Source organism: Canis aureus, chromosome 29, assembly GCF_053574225.1.
Source record: "Canis aureus isolate CA01 chromosome 29, VMU_Caureus_v.1.0, whole genome shotgun sequence".
Taxonomy (NCBI): domain Eukaryota; kingdom Metazoa; phylum Chordata; class Mammalia; order Carnivora; family Canidae; genus Canis; species Canis aureus.
The window spans coordinates 35,477,335-35,497,561 of NC_135639.1; the positions used below are offsets into that span (position 1 = coordinate 35,477,335).

At 40.3% G+C, this 20,227-nt stretch overlaps 1 protein-coding gene across 5 annotated transcripts in view; it reads right to left on the reverse strand.

Moving 5' to 3' along the window:
• Window positions 1–6,678: 6,678 nt before the first annotated feature.
• Window positions 6,679–20,227, reverse strand: part of PCGF5 (polycomb group ring finger 5) — a 121,322-nt gene continuing 107,773 nt past the window's right edge. For 4 of the 5 annotated variants that reach the window (XR_013368235.1, XM_077878425.1, XM_077878424.1 and 1 more), the window contains 2 exons: window positions 18,327–18,386; window positions 6,679–12,398 (listed from right to left, as the gene is read on the reverse strand). Coding sequence is in view for 4 of the 5 variants with exons in the window: in XM_077878425.1 (XP_077734551.1) it covers window positions 12,351–12,398; window positions 18,327–18,386 (108 nt within the window). In the remaining variant the exon portion in view is untranslated. The remainder of the gene's footprint in view (window positions 12,399–18,326; window positions 18,387–20,227) is intronic. The other variant, XM_077878426.1, reaches the window with a different exon arrangement.

Genomic DNA, 20,227 nt, shown 5'->3' on the forward strand with positions numbered 1-20,227 from the left:
TTTGAAGGACCTAGTCGTAGCACAGAAGGAATGATGGCTCAGGGCTAAGTAACCGTGAGCATTGAGCAGCCACGCAGACACACCCCTTGATTTGCAAGGTCTGAACCAAGAATACAGATGGAGGCCACATAGCATGAGCCTTAAAGATTTTAGTTCTTTATAAAGCCTTACCACTCAAACCTCTGTTCTCAGGATTCAGCAGACTGATCCCCAGAGGATAGAAGAGGCATAGTTCCCCCAGGGCAGTCCTGCTATGAGCTAGAGTGGTTTCATGTGCCCCCTGGGGCAGGGGGGACAGGATCGGGGTATTGGCCCAGGCTCCTACATCATCAACGCCCACTGGAACCTACCTGAACCCAGGGTGGATTTGTCAGGATCCCCAGGAAGCCAGGGCCTCCCAAAATTATTTGACCCAAGCAGAGGTGAGAGAGAGGGTGCAGCTGTCTGGATATTTACTTGGGAGCGATCTGGGACATGTGACCTTAACCAAACAGCTCCCTGTTCTATAGTTCTCAGGACAAAGACCATGACCCTTCTCTTCCCCCTCAATGGCAACATCTTGTGGCCCAAAGGGACCCAACTAGATGACCTATTCCTTTCCCCTAATTCTTGTTCACTTAATTGGTTATTGAACTTACAATACAGTTTCCTAAAAGACCAAAAGTGGGGGAAAAACACATTGTGGAGCTTGTGATGTGTGGGGCCAACTAAAAGGCAGGTGCAGGGCTGACCCCCTCTTGCCCCAGCCTAGGGGGCCTTATGGTAGTGCAACCGGTTTTCCATTAAGAATAGCATTTGGAGGGGCATGTGGCTGGCCCAGTCAGGAAAGCACTCTTGATCTTGGGGTTGTGAGTGTGAGGCCCACTTTGAGTATAGAGATTACTTAAAATAAAATCTTAAAATATTAAAAAAAAAAAAAAAACAAAACACCCCAAACAACCCAGGATCTGTAAGTTCATAGTGTAGGAGAGTCACCGCTATTGTTCACCTATGCTGGGGGCTGGGCCACAGCCGAGCTACACAGACTGACTTGACTGCTCAGGGCGCTTGCAGCCTGGCTAGGAAGACAGATGCTACACAGGTCATATTGTTGAGATTAGCGTTACAGGAAGGGAGGCACAGGGTAAAGTAGCAGAGGCCAGAGAGGGGAAGTGTGCCCAGCACACAGCTAGTAAGTGTGGAAGTGGGAATGAAGTCCCCTTGGTTCTCCTCCAGGATCCCTGCTTATTTCCTTGTCACCAGCCCACTCAACCCCAGGGTTTGGGGCTGCCTCAGATGGAAACCCCCCAGTGGCAGCTCTGAGATCCTCTTCAGTGAGCACATTTTTAAGAATCAGAAGGAGATACTGTCCTTGGGTTGTTTCCACCTCACTTCTTGGTCAGCGCGGTGGGAAAAATTTCTAGAACACCTTAGACTCTCAACTTTTCACCCAACTGCTTCTACATGAAGAGTTAAGAAATAAAGGCAGGTTGATGCCAGTAGATTGTACTGAGCAGCCCAGAACAGCTGGCACCAACTCCACCATCAGGGAGCAGAACCCTCTGCATTATATGCAAACTCTTGCAGCCCTTGCTTATTCCATCCTGGTCCCTGTGTGAGGCGTTCTGCTCCTGGACTCTGGTGGTTCAGACAAGACTTTGCTCTTTCTTCCCTTAGGCATGCCCTCTGCTCTCAGGGTGGGGGTGGGGGACAGTTATTGGAGAGTCTGGCCTAGGCTGGTATCAGGGCTGATCCCTCAGTCTGTGCTGAGCCATGCAATGCAAGGTGGGGTGCAGGTAGGAGCTTTTTTCCTCTGTTGGTGCCATCAGGAGCTGTGTCATGACTGATGGGCTGTGTGTCACCTTGCCTGTAGACACGGTGACCATGAAGAGATCTGTGTTCTCTTGGGAGCCTGGACGGCCTCTTGTTCCTTGGGACATGAAAGGCATGAAGTAGAAGAGAGGCAAAAGGAGGAGTCTGCTCATAACCAGTGATCATAAACTACTCAAGGTTTCTGTTACCTGGTGGGCCATCCTTCCCATGCTATAGGAGTTAAGGAGGAAGGATTTATGCAGAGGTTTTTCCGGGGAGTGAGCTGGGCTGTGAACCTCATTCAAGGTGGAGATGTGGAGGGTGCTGCCCCTTCCATCCAGGTCTAGTGAGGGTGGGGTGTCCATAGCACCCTTGGAAGGCTCACTCTGTGCTACTGTGGCCATGAGGACATGTTGCCTTGAGTTGACACACTCAGAGGAATCCAAGGGCCAGAGGCCATGTCTCTCTCAGGCCTAAGGCATCAGGACAGGAACGAGAGAGCGAGCTACTGCCAGGCTGATAAGAAACACAAACTCCACTTTGACAGTGGGTCGATGCTGCATGCCTGCTCGGGACCCTCTGAGGGACCTGCACTAGGAATATCAGTGAGGAGCCACGAACAAGGGATCCTGCACAAGACCACCTCTTGTGGAAGGAAAGAACCAGCCAGCGTGGAAGGTGAGGGTCACCGGGAGCAGCCCACTGAAATCAAGGCATGGCCTGTGGCAAAGTGAGTGGTGGCTGAAGGATATGAGGGATCCTGCAAAGAACCCAGAAAGATCGCCAGGATGGGGAGCTTTAAATGTCAGGTCCAGCTTGCTTGGAGCCGGCTTAAACCTGCTCTGCTGTGCTGAGTTTCCCACTCCCAGATGGGGGACCCAAACCCAAGAAGGAAGGAAAGGAGGGAGACGGACCACCTTCTATTTCTGGAAGGAAGGTGACCCTTTACCGGGCCCAGTGAGGAGCAGGGTAGGAGTGTAAATCTTGCAATGAATGTTGAAGCGCTGATGAATATACTTAAGTGGCCATTCTGATTTCTGAATTGAGATGGTGTTCTGGATTTCAAATGCACTGAGAACATTCTGGGGACTGCTGATGTTTTCATTCAGTGGAAGGGGACTGTGAGCAACACAAATAAGTAGGTGTTTTAATTACATCTTGGGAGTTCTGCTAGTTGAATGTCACATTTGCATCAAGGTCTCGTTGACCCCTGGGAGGATATGAGGTGTTTACCCCTCCTTCAGTTGATCAGTGGAAGCTGAGCTGGCATCGGGCTGTGTGTCCTTGCATTGTTCTGGACACCTGTGGCAGGACAGGGTTGTGTAAGGCTGGGGTGGGGGGAAGGCAGGGCACGCAGGCTTTGCATGCCCACCCTGGTTATGAGCAGACTCCTCCTCTTGCCTCTCTTCTACTTCTTCCTTCCCTGGGAGGGGAGGATGGGCAGCTCCTGGGGATGGTGTCCGGGCGGGCGGGTGCTGGGGGCAGGGCCGAGAGGGTCGAGGGCAGGGGGCGGCACTGGGAAGGCTGGGTGCTGGGCAGGGGGCGGGTCCTGTAGGAGCTCTGGTGAGGGCCCTGGACAAGGCTGGAGGCTTTTCACGATCCTTTCTCCCCTTCCCTCCATAGAGGAAGTCGCCCTGCCCTGCCTCCCTGTCCCCCACCCCAGTGTTCCTGCAGGACAGTGGGAGCTCGGCGGCCACTGTGCTCTGCTCCACTGCTGCTCCCTTCGCTGGGGCTGGAGGAGGGCGGGTGTGTGTAGGGAAACCACCGGAGTTCACTTGGAGCAGCACGGCCAGTGGCCGCTGGTGCCTTCTGTCGCCCTGAGCTGCACTCCTGCTCTAGGCTTTGAGCCCGCTCCCCTTTCTGTTCTAGGCCCCATGCCCTTAACAACCTAGTCTCTGCAAAGCTCCCAGGGTGACAATTTTAAAATATAAAAAAGGTGTTAATCCCCCGTTTAAAACCCTCCTGTTGGGGATCCCTGGGTGGCCCAGTGGTTTAGCGCCTGCCTTTGGCCCAGGGCGTGATCCTGGAGTCCCGGGGATCAAGTCTTTGCGTCCGGCTCCCTGCATGGAGCCTGCTTCTTTCTCTGCCTGTGTCTCTGCCTCTCTCTCTCTGTCTAAAATAACTGTCTGTCTGTTTGTCTATCTATCTGTCTTAAAAAAAATCCTCCTGTTGTGCTCAGAGTAAAATGCAAGTTTCTAGATAGGGCCAGAAAGTACCTCTGGGCCCTGACCTCTGCCGCCTGCTTTTCAGAACCCTCCTGTTGCTGTTTTGTCACCCCTCGCTGGCCACACGGCTTCGGGCAGGCAGCTGGGCTGCAGGGAGCTCTCCATGCTCCTTCTTGCCCTCGGGAACATGCTTCAACCCGTTCTCTACCTGGCTCGCCCTGGCTTAGCTTTCGGTCTTGGCTTAAGCATCATTTTCTCAGAAAGGTCTGGACCTCCCATTCTTAAGATTATTTACCACTGTGTTTGTTATGTATTTCTTGTGTTCAGCTTCTCTCTCTTGCCTGTACTGGAAGCTCCATCAGTGTTAGGGGTGGCACTCTGGCTTGCCACCTACATTCTCTGAGCCTGGCACAGTGCCTGCTCAAAATACGGTGGGTGCTCAAAGTAGTGTGTTGACCATAGGGGTGACCTGCCTGCTGTGTTGTCTCAGGCACGCTCTGGCCAGCAAGTGTTTACCCCCTAGGCGAGGAGCCTGAGGGCCTGAGCACAATCTTGTCTGGATGCCTCCACTTTCAGACCCCAAGAGCCGATGCTTCTGAGAGCAGAGTCACCCTTGAACAAAGAAAGGCCTATGTTGGAGACCCAAATACATTCTGGTGATTGTGAGTTATTTAGACTCCCTTTTACAGCATCAAAATTAGGCTAAAATAGGTTTGTTCTGCTAATTAAATGGGAGGAAGGACATCTGTAAAGTGTGCGAGACCCTGTTCTGGGTCCTTTATATATTAGCACGTTCAGTGGGAACAAGTTTTGGGAGCCACCGTGATTGGAACAGCTCTCAGTCAGCAAGGTTTGAGTTATTTGAAGGCATTTAGCTCCCAGCAAGTGAGGGAGAACACTGCTGTAACACTGGGTTGATCTGTAGACGAGCAGATGAGAAGAAACAACGGGCTGTCCCTTTGTTTCCTCTGGCACTGCTGAGCACTTTCTGGGCCATCTCATTCCCCCACGAGCCCATGGAGTCGGTTGTCACTGTTCTGCTTTACCATGAGGAAACAGACTCAGCCGGTTAAGTAAACTGTCAGAAGTTACACAACAGAATGAACTGCACTATATGGGGCACCCCATGCCTGTTATGGGCTGAATACTGTCTTCCCAGGTTTATGTTGACGCCCTAACTTCCCAGTACCTTAGACGGTGATGATCTTTGAGATAAGGTCTTAATTAAAGGGGTGATTAAGTTAGATAAAGTACTGAGAGCAGGGCCTAATCCAGTATGGCCCGTGTCCTTATATGACGGGGAGCGACACCTGGCCACTACTGCCAGCACTGCCTCCGCTTCCTGGAATCCGGATTCTTTCCCTGGTGTTTGATGGGTACCAGTGAAGATGCAGATGTGTTGTGTGAGGGTGAGGATATGCAAGGATGACTGTCAACACCCCTCCCAGAGCTCAGGATCTAATGGGAGGACAAACATCAGTTCCTGTGCTTTTGATAGAAGTACTAAGTGTTCCAGAAGAGGAAGAGTCTGGATAAGCCTGCTTGAGTTGCTGGGATCTGAACTGGGCTGTGTGAAAGGAGCAAGGCTTTGGTCTGCAGGAACTGGTGGTGGCAGGAACTGGTGGTGATGGTTTGTTGCCAGTTTTTCTCTTTTCTGGACACGATACTCCGCTGGACTGTTATGGTGGCAATGCTGGCAACCCAAATCCATGGCAGGGGTTCAGTCAGTCAGTGGACTTCTATGTGGCTTCCAGCAAAATACTGCCTGCAAAACCCCCTGGCCACACAGAAAGTGGAGGCTGGCCCCATCTTTTCAGGCCTTGAGGGAGCGCAGGACTCCTCCACACCTCAGTTCTACACCAGTGAGAAGATCAGTGAAGACCCTGTGTTGACAAGACACTTGTCAGAACTGGGGGACTGTGACCCCCTTTCTTGAGTGGAGGTTTGACAGAAACTGATGAGGTCACAAACCCATTCTTTCTTGTCTTCGGAGCATGGGGTTGACTCTACTGTCCTCCAGGTTTCTCTGAGACTGGCGCAGCAGGTAGGGGAGGCCATGTGCCTGAGTCCTGGCCAATGACACGTGACAAAAGTAATGTGTGCTGCCTTTCTGTGCACTTCCCATGCACGGTCCTCTGTGTTTTTTCCCATCTTGCAATGGCCTTGAACAGGGTGAGGCTAAAAGGAAGAGAGGCAAACCATGCCCAGAGGCTGCTACCTTCCACCTCTCCTTCCATGGCCTGGGGTTTCGAGCCACCTCCACTTCTAGCTAATATCAGACAGAGCTCCGGTGCCAACGGGACAATGGGGGAGAGAGCTGAATCACTGTCACACCCCGACTCCAAGCCCTGACGTTAGCCTAGTTTGAACTCCTGGGGCAAGAACACACAGGGGTAATAACACAGAACTGTTCTCTAACTGGCCAAAGAAAGCAGTCTGGCTTTTAATTCACTTGGGCCTTTTTTTGATACTCAGTTACTTTCAAAGGGTTATTTAGATTTGATTAAGCTAACAAAATAAGAAATTGTTCTAAAGCATATGTGTGTGTGCAGACCTCAAGTATTCCTTGAGGGGCAGCCTACTGTCTTAAAACTAAGCAGCTCAAGAGTCTTGAGAGAGTAGCTATGATCTCAAATATTCAACAAATTTTAATAAAATTTGCTACAGTAGAAATTGAGGCTGCGACCTACAACTAATATTGAGGATGACAGACAACAATAAATTATGCAATCAAAATTTTAATAACAAAGATACTATTTTTAACATGGTCAAATATACTTGGCTAAGTCCAGATTTTAAAAAACAAAAGAATCTAGCCCAACGGTACAACCATACAGCTTTTATACAGAACATTCCATTGATCAACAGAAAATACATTTGAGCACAAAAATAAAAAATATTTAAAGAGAATCTCTAAGCAGCATTTTATTTTCTGCAAAACAGACATATATCTTGTACTGATTAAATATCTACAAGTGCTTTTCCTTTACAAAAATACATATATTCTTAATAGACTAAGTCATTAACAATGACCTGGTAATCTTTCACTTCAATTTGAATGATTTATAAGCTAAATCTTACAACCACAAAAAGGTTTTTATTTGTATTAAGATGTTACCACTTTTGACAAAAAAAGCTTAAAATATTTTATATTTCAAAGGAAAATTAGCAACATAACTGTACAATAGATTCTATGATGGTTTTATTTAATGTGAGGGCTGCTCGATTAAAAACTGGTGCTTTGCTGTTGCGCTGCCAGGTGCAGGAGCGCAGCGGAAGGCTGGCGCCCTCCCACAAGCTCTTGTCATGGGCCGCAGCTTCGTAAGGACACTTAGGCCCCCATCCCCATTCTAAAAAATACAGCAAAAGAAAACCGAACCCCCAAAATGTTAGGCTGATCCCATTACATTTCTAGTGTGTAGAACTTCTGCTCCAGTGGCCTGAGGTGAAGTCTAGGGATAATCTGTTTACTAGCTCTACATTGCCCAGGAATATCTAATCTTCATTTGTTCTAGGTTAGTTTCTTACGCCACGAAGCTCTAAAAGATGGAAGCAAACTAGACCCAGTATTTTAACATCTCTGTTTCACTTGATTCTATATTTAAAGATAAAGGCATTTCAGATCAATGTCTCAGTATTGAATCCTAGAAAAAGGGGCATAATGGGTATACATATTTGAATGAGCATTTAAAATATATTTGTTTAATTTCATAACTTTCTGAAAAGGAAGTACTCAAGCATTTTAATTCTATTTGCAAATACAGTGAGGATAGTAAACACACTACTTGTGAAGACTACACAAGGAAGAGAATCATTTTAAATTATTGGGAAAATGCCTTTGCTTTGAGAAAAAGAAAACCATGAAAATCTTATAATGTATATTTAAGTACATTTTAATGAACTTTCAACCTGATGTTTTTTCCACTGAAATACTACATGTAGAACTAGGTATATCAAGTAAATCCAAAACTGGTTGGTTATTTTGTGCTTTCAAAGGGGTTTCTGAGCTCTTCTTTAATATTTTTCAGTTTTTCATAGACCAGATGTGGCATACATGTTATGTTCCTTATTGCAGGGATATATATCTATATCTTAAAAGTATTACTAACATTTTCATGTTTTTGTTTCTAGTCCCAAACATTAAAGTTATGGCAAACTCATTCATTTTTGTAATTCCTATAACTAACATCTTGGTATAAAGCTTAGCCTGCTGGACGATTCCTTATGATAAACCAGAGTATGTAGCAGAGAGCATCCGAGAAGCTTACCCAGCTACCAGAAGGACTGCATCATGTGAGCCTTACCTTCAAGATGGTGACAGGGTAAGCTCCCAAGGAGAAGGGTGGGAGGGCAATGTTTAACTTGATGTATACACTCTTGATCTGGGACCCATTTTGTCAAAGTTTGGCTATATGGCTAAATTCTAATTACAAAGTAATCACTGAGAAATAGGCCAAAGAGTTACTTTTTAGGGGAAAAAAAAAAGCCTTTATGAAAAATTTGCTTTTGAATACCAAAAAAAGAAAAAAAAAAGCATTTACTTATGTAAATCCAATAGAATGTACTATTTTCTATACATGTAAGCATGGTCAGCATTTCTACCAAAGTCTGCCTTTAATAAAATTTCTCATGTTATTAAGAATCCAGGAACTAAATAAGCATAATTTTAGTTTATATGGGCTGCATGAAATGAATTAAAGAGCTTCTCAAATTCGAATTAAAATCTCCATTTCAGTTTTCTTTTCAGAGGATCCATTTCTTCCACTTGCATCCAAGGGAAAGCCAATTGTGGTGTTTATCTCTTTCTCATCTTTGAGGATTTCCTAAGACCTATCAAGTGGTGCTGGGAAAACAAGGGACATATTTGAAAGGAAGTGTGTTCTGATTATTGCAAGAAAAACCTCCATTTGATTGATCTCATCACAAAAATCAGCTTCAAATCTTTCTTTGGTGATATTTTAGCAGTTACTCAAGGTTATTGCCTAACTATATAAAATTAAATTGCAACCTAAAAGATTCCAACCTCCAAACTGTTAAAATTCTCTGTCTTACCATGGTTATTAATGAACAGCAGAAGGTCTTTGGTGATCTCTATTTCTTATGAAAATCTTTCAAAAAGAGATTACTCAAACTTATGAGTGCCTAGATACAAAACCATTCATAAGAGACAGGAACAGATAACTCAAAATTTATGCAGTAAATCTAAACAGAAATGCACTTTAGCAATGAGGCACTTTCTCTTAAATATTTCAATAAAGCTAAACAGTTCACAATATTATATAACACACTTTTCCCCCTTATAGAGTTGCTTAAATTTAGATTAGAGTATATAATGTAGTAGAGCAAACTAATTACATTTATAAAATGTGGCATATTTGTATGGGACATATTTCCAATGAATAAAGAGACTAAAGAAATACACTTTTAGGAAAGTAATTAAAAGACATTACCCAAGGTACCTGTACCCCAGACTGAATGACCTTATATTACCTCATCAATGAGCCTTTTAGTTTATTTTCTTATACTTAACAGTGTTTTGGTTAATCTAGAGAAAGGGCCGTATTCTGATTTTTCTATTAATGGGTCTGTTCACTCCAGCTAAAGTGGTATCTATGGACCATAGTCCTTTATATCTGAGGTTCCTTGACCCTCTGATGTCTCTGATATCTAAGGCAGAGAAAGCAGATTATAAAATCTTTTATGGAAGTTAAAGTTCTTTTGAACAACAGATTAAAAAAATTTTAGTTTGATTCTCCAATTTTGCAGATTCAGATGATTATTTCTATAGGTTGTTTATATAAAGAGATTTATTAGCACCCTAAGTTTATAAAATGGACCACAAAAGTTGCCTGTATATTTTTTTCTGCATCTGGTTTCTTGCAAATTCCATAATCTGGCTTAGGGGATAATTAGTGTATTGCTTGACATGAAAGTAGTCCCATACTTAGAAAATTATAGTTGAATATACCAAAAGAGGTTTGTTGAAGAAGTCTATGGTTCTTAATAGTAACACTGTATTACTTGGGACCATCATAAAATGTGCACCTTTCCCTAACTTAACTGGTAACTGATGCCCTTCTTTATATAAAGTTATCTTTCACATGTTTTGGCACATATTCCATTGCATTTCAATAAAAATGTTAGCGTGTTAACATTGAATAAAGGAATTTTATATAAAACTATTCTCAATCCCATAATTGCTTCCTATATATTTCCTTGGAAAATAGTGAAATTAAAGGAGTGGAGGCAGCAACAGGCCAAATTTAAAGAGATCAGGTATACAAAACTCATTTAAGGCTGTAAGTTTTGGCTGGGGACCCAAAAACACGCAGGTCTCATTTGTGGTTTTTAAAAATGCACACTCAATTAATTTTGAGTTAATTAACTTCCACATGTAAAGCACTATTTTAATCACTGACCTAGATGTGACAGATTCATAATTTTAAAATTTCTTAGGGATGTCAGGGAATTGGGTTTCATAACAGCAAAATAATTTCTGCATCTGGAGAGTAAATTGTTTTTGGTTGAATATAATGATCTGTTCTAACCGTTTTTAAAGTGTCAACAAAAATCTGCCTTTTAAATTCTACTTTTGAGTCCTTCCAGGCACAAACACAATCTAACAAAATGAAATTCAGAAAGCATTGCCATAACCTTTTTCACAGACGTCAAAACAAAAACAGTAGAAGACTTTAATACTGACTTTCTAACTTGAAACAAAGACACATGGAAAAGGTAATTAGGAAGTTTCAGACTTTTAGATGTTGTGAAATGCATCAAGATTTAGCTGTATTTTATGTTTTTTAGAGTTAAACAATGTTATTTCTAAGAAGCATTTTGATATTCAGAAGGCATTATCTGTGATACATTTTACTGGAAAATGTAGCACATCTACAATGTATACAGTTATAAAAACTATGTGTGTACCACACAGATTGTGCTCGTGTCAGATTTCTAAAACAGAGTTTTCCTAACTTTCAAGATTTTTCCTAAGTTTCAGAGGTTAACTTGTTTATTTTGAAGCAAGTAATAAAACTTAATTTCCAAAGAAGTTTTCTGAAGAAAACTGTAAATTTTAAAAGGTTTAAAATAAAATTCTTCATGTAATTTAAGGTAACAGGACTTTCTTTGACTTGCAGACTAATCTCAAAATGAATGGAAGACTTAACAAAACTGCAAAATCAAGGACATTATCACAGCTCTGACCTTAATGAATTTATGTATAAAACAATCCCGTTTCCCCCTGATTACTACAGGATCTAAAATGAAATATCCTCAAACCATTAATTTTGGTTAGCATATTACCTACTACACTGCATTTATTCTATTTTATGCATATGGTTTGGAAATGTGACAGGTAACTAACAGTTTTAATTAATAATTGCCTTGAGACTTCTGAAATCCATAAAATGGCTAATGTTATCTTCTCTAAAAATCCTAATATTTAAAATCATCATAACCCTCTGCATGCCACAATGACACTCACCTAAGGCCAACTTAAAAAGAGAGACGCTACTTGTTAAATGGGAGCCACAATATAAGGATGCATATACAAAAAGGGCTACACAGTGACGTTTCATGAAGCAGCACCTGCTTTCATAAGGCATTATGAAAGGTCGACCTTACTGATGCATCCATTTTGTTAGAGTAAATGTGACCAGCTGTTAATGTCTCGAATGGGTATGAATCGAACTTCAGGTCTCCACGGAGTCACACACATGTTCAACCTGGAGGGCTAATGTGCCCTCCTGTGCAACTGGTAGACTACACCGCTGGAGGACTTAAAATGTCTACAGCTATAATGTGCTCTAATGATAAGAATAATTGGAATTCTTCCCCAAAGACTTGAACACTCAAGAGTGAACTATTTTGCACACAAAAAGCTTACTGAGAACAGGACAGTGGCTCACAAACCACTCTTCTAAATACTTTCCCATACAAAATAACTTCAAGATACAATAATTATTTCTTGTACAGTACTCTATTTTAAACAAAAATTAATAAAATATTAAGTATGTGAAAACTGCAACACCACACAGATTGAGTCATAGTACTAGTGTAATCAAACATCAGAACAGTCTCAGGACAAGCAAGCAAGATATGCAAGAGGCTGAATCGTGGCTGCACACCTAGCTGATTTCAACCCTGGCTTGTATGGTACATGGTGAGACAGCACAGATACCTTATGCGGGTGGTTCAGTAGCAGAATGGCACTTGGTTCACTCTTAATAGAAACAACATAAATGCAACTGACAACTTAGAGACAGACAATGGCCTTATTTGCATGCTGAAAATCTGGTTGTGTCCCTCTCGTCCACACACCGTTCACTGTGCGATCTGTTGATGAGTAAACAAAGTGCAGGATTCATCTCAGTGGGATCAAGGCCCCTTGGTCTAACCGAAATCGATTCTTGGTCGATACTGCAATACCATGGGGTAGGACTATAAAATAAAAACATGATGATGAATAAGACTGTGTTTATATGAAAACAATAAAGATTACATATGAGATATTAAGAATGCAGGGTTATAACTTACAATACTTACTTCCTGGTACTAGTGATTATGACAATTAAATAGAGATAGTTACCATTAAAATTAATTTTAAATTGCTATTTTTTTCAGAATCAGTCAAGTTTTCCGTAATATGTAACAAAGTCAAGTTCAAAGTCTCACTGATGTCACACTAGCTGGGTGTGTGACTCTTACTACTGTAACACGTAGGGAGGGGCAGGGCCAGGGGAGGCCTGAAGACTCTGACTCTGCATAAAGGGATTCATTCAATCAGTCATGAAACTTGGGGGGAGTGGGGGCTGGACTCTATCCAGAGCTGCCGTTTGACAGCCATTGAGTCACAAGTTAACAGAGACGTCTTGCTGTGAATCTATGAAACTGGGGTAGTTTTCACAAATCACAATTTTAAGTTAAGCTTGACACCTTTTTCTTTTTAACATTTACACTCTAATGGTCCTTTAAAACTGAAAAACAAGTAGATGCTACGTGGAACCTCCTTTCAACAGTCCATTGATACTGTTATATGTTCACTGTGGACTCTTACAGGATTGAAAGGTTCCGATGGTCCTTCATTGCTTGACTATTGCAAAGGGATCCTTACAACAGCACACTGGAGAGGGAAGTGCTTCCTGCTGATGAGAAGCACAGGCCACCCCACCACTTCCTTAGCTGTTTTCCCCTATAGTTTGACCGTATCCTTAAGAACCTAAACATCACAGAGTCAGAAAGGTCTGGAGAACCAATGGTTTTGCTTTTCTGAAGGCTGCAGATTAAATGAAATTTTGAGGAGCTCCTTTTACAAAACCAGGAAAGTGCGGAAACTGTCACTGACAGCTCTTCATCTTGATGTAGGTGAATGTAAAAATCCAGGACAGGAAATTGTGAACTCTTTCATATAGATGAGGGAGACGGACTGAGGTTCTATACTGATCATACATAGCTAGGCTGTATAGTGAGAAGACTTGTCTTTGGAGTCTTTTTCCATTCAGCTTAGGATGGGACTGGAGGGTGGAAATAATTTCTAGGTCTTGCCCTTCCCAGTTGAGGACTTGAGGTGATGCCACCACCAGTTCTGAGGGCTGGAGTAAAAGTCACGGTCTCTCAAGATTTCCATGGTCTAAATCTATTTTGGTTTAAATTTTGTTACTTCTGAATCAGAGTATCTGGTCGTGGGGCACAGGAATCTGCATTTTATTAAAAAAAAAAATCCCTGGGTTGTCTTTTTTTTTTTCTCAAAGATTTTATTTGTTCATGAGAGACGCGGCGGGGGTGGGGGGGGGGCAGAGACACAGGCAGAGGGAGAAGCAGGCTCCATGCAGGGAGCCTGATGTGGGACTCGCTGGATCCCCGGTCTCCAGGATCAGGCTCTGGGTTGAAGGTGGCGCTAAACCGCTGAACCACCCGGGCTGCCACTCCCTGGGTCTTCTGAAGCTCAGCTAGCTGTAGATTGCTGCCCAGACATCCTACCTAACTTTCCTACTTCCCATTCATTATCCCTGGCCCAAGTGGCAGCTTGCCCACTGTCACAACACTCTCCTAGCTTTACTTTCTATTTTGGATTCTGTTGAATCTGCATACTTTTGGCAAATAAGTCACTTGGTCTAGAATCCATAATATATAGAAGAATCCATCACCAATTCTACTGGGACGAAGGTAGAGAGTGAAGTAAAATGGCTTAGTATCAGTGGTCAGGATTCTCTGGTTTTGGCTGAAAATGGTTTGGTTTTCTCCAAGTGACCATTTGTGTTTGTTCTATGACGACACATGAAGTTTACTGAAAAGTTTTACAATTCTGGGAACTGAAAGGTATACTTTTAAGTTCTATTTGTATTTCAATTTGCTTTCTGAAGTAAAATGGTGCTGCACGTACTATCATGAAATGTGGCACATCACCCTGCTAGTGTTCAGTGATTGCCCTCAACAGATCTACTTGATGTAGAGTTGCTAGTCCTCATTCTCATCATGTACTAAAATAAAAAAGATACTTCTACAGTATATATTTCAAATGTGATAACTTTAGAAAATGGTAACATTGATCTTCATTGATGTACTGCTTTTAAAATTTTTTATTGTAAAAGTAACATGGTTTCACAATAGATTTTGAAAATATAGAAAGGCACCAAGAGCAAAATCATTCAAATAACCACCATCCAAAGAGAACTACCATAATTATTTTAGTATATATCCTTCTAGTCTTTTTGTCTATGTACGTATTTTTTTCCAAGACTGTAATCATGCTACACATATTTAGAAAATAATTTTGTCCATGTAAAATTTTAATTTTCATTAAAAAATTCCATGACTGGGATCCCTGGGTGGCGCAGCGGTTTAGCGCCTGCCTTTGGCCCAGGGCGCGATCCTGGAGACCCGGGATCGAATCCCACGTCGAGCTCCCTGCATGGAGCCTGCTTCTCCCTCTGCCTATGTCTCTGCCTCTCTCTCTTGCTCTCTCTCTGTGTGACTATCATGAATAAATAAATAAAATCTTTAAAAAAAAATTCCATGACTTATTTCTATCCTATTTAAAAGGATGAATATAATGCTTTTATGGAAAATCATCCTAAGTTATCAATAAATCTTTTGTCCTATGTTTTAGTTTATTCCTTTTGTTTTGTTTTTGGGATTTTAAATTAATCTTGATCCAATGATCAGGGCTGATTCTTAGAAGTGGAACTGCTAGTTCAAACAGCATATACATTTTTAAAGCCTTTTCAATAAATGTCACCCTGGGCTTCAAGAAAGTTATTCTATCTTTACATTTCCAAAAGAACTATGAATATACTTCTTTAGTGGCCTCAGGAATCATGAATACTATAATTTCTTCCCTCCTAATATGGCAATTTAGTAAGCATAAAATAGTATTTTATTTATTCTAAAGAAATTAACCATTTTTGTATGCTGATGAGCCAGTTTTGTTTCCCTCTTTCGTGACTCTTAGCATGTCTTTTGTTCATTTTTCTAAGGAAAGGTGAATTTTGTCTTACAGATTTGTATGAATTCTTTATTTCTGTCCTATATTGCAAATATTTCCTTAGTTGTGGTATTTTTGCCATGTACTTTTCAACATTAACAGTCAACTTGGTTTGTCTTTCTTTCCTTTTACACATACAATGAGAAAGGCCATCCCCATGTAGAGATTATTCAGTCTTATATTTCTTCCTATCAATTTGAATATTTACCACTTTAAGCCACGAAAATCTCCTATAATGTGAGGTATGGATTGAATCTTCATCACCACCACCAAAAGTTGCAGTAGAATTTATTGAAAACAAAACCTACTACCCTACCCCCAACATCTATATTCCAACTTCACTGATTACCCCTGCCACCACCCACCAACTCCTGTTTCTGGTCCAGCCTCACTGGCCTCCTTGCAACCCTCAAGCAACTAGACAGACCGCTCCTCTGGATCTTTCCACTGTATTCCCTTCGCCCAAGGCATCTATCCCAGATATACGCATGTCTACTTCTCTCACTTCCTTTTGATCTAGAATCACCACCTCAAATAAGTCTTCCCTTAGCTATCTTATCTAAAATATTCTATTTATCTACTTTTTCTTCTCACACTACAAATTTTGCTCATTTATTTTTCATCTGTTAACCATCATTACAGCATAAGTTCTATGAGGAAGAAGAATTTTGCTTATTTTTACTTCTGTCTCCCCAGGGCCTAAAAAAGTGACCAGTGCACAGTTAAGTGCTCAATCGGTATTTGCTAAGTGAATCTTTTCTTTCCTCCACTGACTTGAAATACTCTTTATAGATTCATATGTACTAGAGAGTCTGTTCCTGTGCTGTTCTTTTTATTTCTGTGTCTATGCTTTAAGTCAGTCCCTATTTTAACTACTTCAGCTTTAAGATACATTTTAGCATGTGGCAGTGTGCGTGTCAGCAACCCCCACCCCCCAACCTCCCTGCTTGATTACTGACAAATGAGACTGATCAGAAATTCTGGTTTAAAAAAAAAAAAACACTGGTTTATACTTCCTGGTGAACTTTAGAATGACTGATTCTGTTCAGTTCAGTAAGAATCTGCTAAAAGTGTGCTTGAAACCTATATCAAACTCCATAATCTAATTATGGGGAGAAGTGACATCTTTATAATATTTTACATACTATTTAAATTTCTTGTGTGTGAAGTGGTATTTTGGTTATTTATGAGGAAGTCTTTGATCTTAGGAAATATATGTTGAAATAATTAGTGGTCAACTGTCATGATACTTGCAATTTACTTTCAAACGGTTTCACAAAGAAACAACAGACAGAATTATAAAGAGATTAATAAGATGAGGAGAAGGGAAGAGAAGGAACAAAGGGGGAGAAAATGTAGCAGAATGTTAATTGGTAAAATTCTAAGTAAAAGTAAAGGATATTCCTTTGTACTATTTCAATTTACTTGTTTTTTGGAAAATTTTCACAAGAAGTTGGTAGGGAAAATTGGGACTTAATAATGAATTTTATCAAATGCCTTTTCAGTATCTACTAATGGTTTTGAAATATCTGTGTGTGTGTGTGTATAGAATGTTTCTACTATATATATTATTTCCGTCCCCCCAATATTAAGCCATTCTTGTATTTCTGATAAAAATATTATTTGGTCTTGGTTTATTCTTTTAGTATATGATTTTGGTATATTATTCATCATCTTTGTATAAAAAATGAGTTTGAAACTTGTTTTCTAGTTGGGGGTTCTCTATCAGTTTTTGGTATCATGATTATGTTACTTTTGTAAAATAAGCTTGGAAGAATTCCACCTTTTTCAATAATTTAAAACAATTTAGAATGGGAAAATCTATTGCTTGAAAATTTGAGACAGCATTACCATAAAATAATTTATGTATCCTCTGAGAAAAATAATTTTTTGAGAAAATATTTCTTTAATATTTTCTTTCATGACTTAGTCATTTAAATTTTCTTTCTTCATGGATAAATTTAGTCCACTGGTAGTTTCCTAGAAAGTTTTTCATTTCATGGAGTCTAAAAACATTTTAAATTTAAAAATTAAAAAATAGTATAAAGCTATGTACATAATATTTTCTTGAAATAAAAAAGTGGTAGCTTTTTCCTTGAAAATTTCTAGCTGAATTTTGGCTAAAGGTACATCCTTATTAATTTTAAGTTCAACTCTGAAAAAACCATAATCCATTATGAAGTGTTGAAGAAAGAAAAGGGAATTTGTGAGGATTTTTAAAAACCTGGTCTTACTCCAGTTCTCTAATACTTTAGATCAGAGTTTATGAACATCTTTATTTCTAAGGAAACAGACATCAGTGCCAAGAGTGAAAGCAAAAAACCATGTATGTATGAGTTATAGTTAAAGGCAGAAGCATCACTACAATTTATCATCCCAATTAAAATGTAGTCCACTACTGTTTCTGTATTCAAAGAGCGACCCAAGTAAAGGACAGGGCGGGGTCTAGTAAGCAGACTCAGGGTGCCACTGGGTTGTTGCTGTCATTGAGCTTACTCTAATCTGGTATTTTATCTTTCACTTGTGGGTGACTGATTTAAAACACACACACACACACACACACAAATTTATACAAAGAAGTGTTAAGTAGGGAGCAGATATCCAAAATAGAGCAGATTTCTCAAGGGCTGAAACTAGTAATCATTAAAAATTTCTGACTCATAAATGGCCTTAACATTTATAATTCAGTGAAATGAAATAGGTAAATGCAAGAGAGCTCAAATAATGGGAAACTTTGGGGACATAAATTGAAAAATGAAGTTTTGTAGTTCAAGTATTAGTTCTGCAAAGTTACATGACTTAAACTTGAGTTTGGAATGAAAGCAGTCACCATCTTGGCAGGCATCATGAGGGTAGTAATATGTACAGTCGTGAGTGCCTCTTACCTGATACAAAGGGCCATCCTGAGAGCAGACTTGCGAAGCTGAGCAGTTCAGACACCGAAACTGCGGAGGAGATGAACTCATCAGATAAGAGGCATCCACAACTGGATACATATTTAAAACTGATTAAACTATCTTAACGTCAAACATGAGTCAACATAATTTTAAGTAAACACTCTCCAAACTATGGTTGTTGATTTGTTGTTGTTGTTGTTGTTTTTCAAAGATTTTATTAACTTGTGACTGGTAAAATGTAGCCTGAAACAACTTTAGTATCTAAATATCAGTTTTGTTAATATTCTGTAAATATTAATCAAAATGGTGGCTAACCTTTCCATCTCCTCTTCAGATAATAATTCTTGGGAAAACTCTCATCTCTTCAATCCAGGAGAGGGGTACCCTCTTTCTTCCACCCTTTACTGTGATTAATCTCGCTGAACTCTCCCTTTTACTATCCATGAAAGTGATACTGTTTACGGACCTCAGAGTTCTGAAAGGGTTAAGCAGCTTGCTCCAAGCTGTAATGGGTCCATTTTCTGTTTTAGATTAAGTTTTTTATATTGCTCAGGTTAAATTTTCAGTTTCCACATCTATTTTTAATAGCATGATAATGTGAACTCCTTGAGTCTGTATCTTATTCATATGTATAACCTTAATAACTAAGGCCCAGAAATGGCACATAGCAGCTTCTCAAAAATGTTTCATGAGTAAATCAATGAATGAACAAATTTAAAAATATTGAGTAGATTCAGTTGTAAACCCACTAATTTTTGGCAGTTTAACTGTTCAGATTAAAGAAAATTATTCCCAAATTTTGATTTTTCAATGCTGGGCTAAATACTTATTAAATATGAACATTATTTTAATTGTAATATGATTATAAACAATGAAGTATATACTTTAAAATTATGTATATATGAATTCAACATTGTAGGTTTCTTCAAAATGGCAAAAAATACATAGAAAATAGGTGTAAATTAACCAGGATAAATCTAACATCCAAGAGCAAGTAGTTTTTTAAAAGGTATACTCTGAAAGAACATTAAAGGAAGCAATGATTAAAACAAATATAGCCTTTTTCAGTAAAATTTTAGAAAATTTCCATTTCCCCAAAAGACTAGCAATTTTTTCCAGAAGGGAGTCTTTGCCTTTCTGTACAGGGCTCATCACATGCTATAGGACATGCCCAGCACTGCTACCTTTAGCAACCTTCCCTTTTCTCTCTGAAGAGTCCCATGCTCTGGTCTAGCAGACTATGCAAGTCCTAAACAATGCCAAGTCCCAAAAAGCATTTAAGAGTGAAGAGTTAAGGTGAAAGAAGCTATTTCACTAAGTGATTATTATTTTTTCCTATTAATCTCTTTGGTATCAGTCAAGAAGGATGTTTGCTTTGCCCAAAATTACTTAATAATGCAGATTAAAGCAAAGTAAGACAAATGTGATACAGTAATTTCAGGTATGTCCCAGCAGGGGTTTGTTAGAAGGGGTATCTGGGAAAGAGGGGTGGGCTGTACTGAGAGTTAGTACTCAACCTACCCCGAAAAAAGATGAACAGAAAGAGCATGAGCTCATGATGAAAGCTTGGGCCAAATGGAAAAATATTAACAGTAAGCTCCCAGAAATAAGAGGAAGTTAGAGAATTATAATAACAAGATATAATATATATAAGTTATTCATAAACTTACTAACATTTACTATGTCAGGTATTCTGCTAGGTTCTTTATTATATAATATTTCATTCTTATTAAAAATTTCAAGACAAGTATTATTACTCAAATTTTAAGGATAAAGTAAAAACTAGGAAGCAGAGGGGCACCTGGATGGCTCAATCAGTTAAGCATCTGTCTTGTGCTCATGTCACCATCCTAGAGTCCTGGGATCAGGCCCTGCTTCAGGTTCCCTGC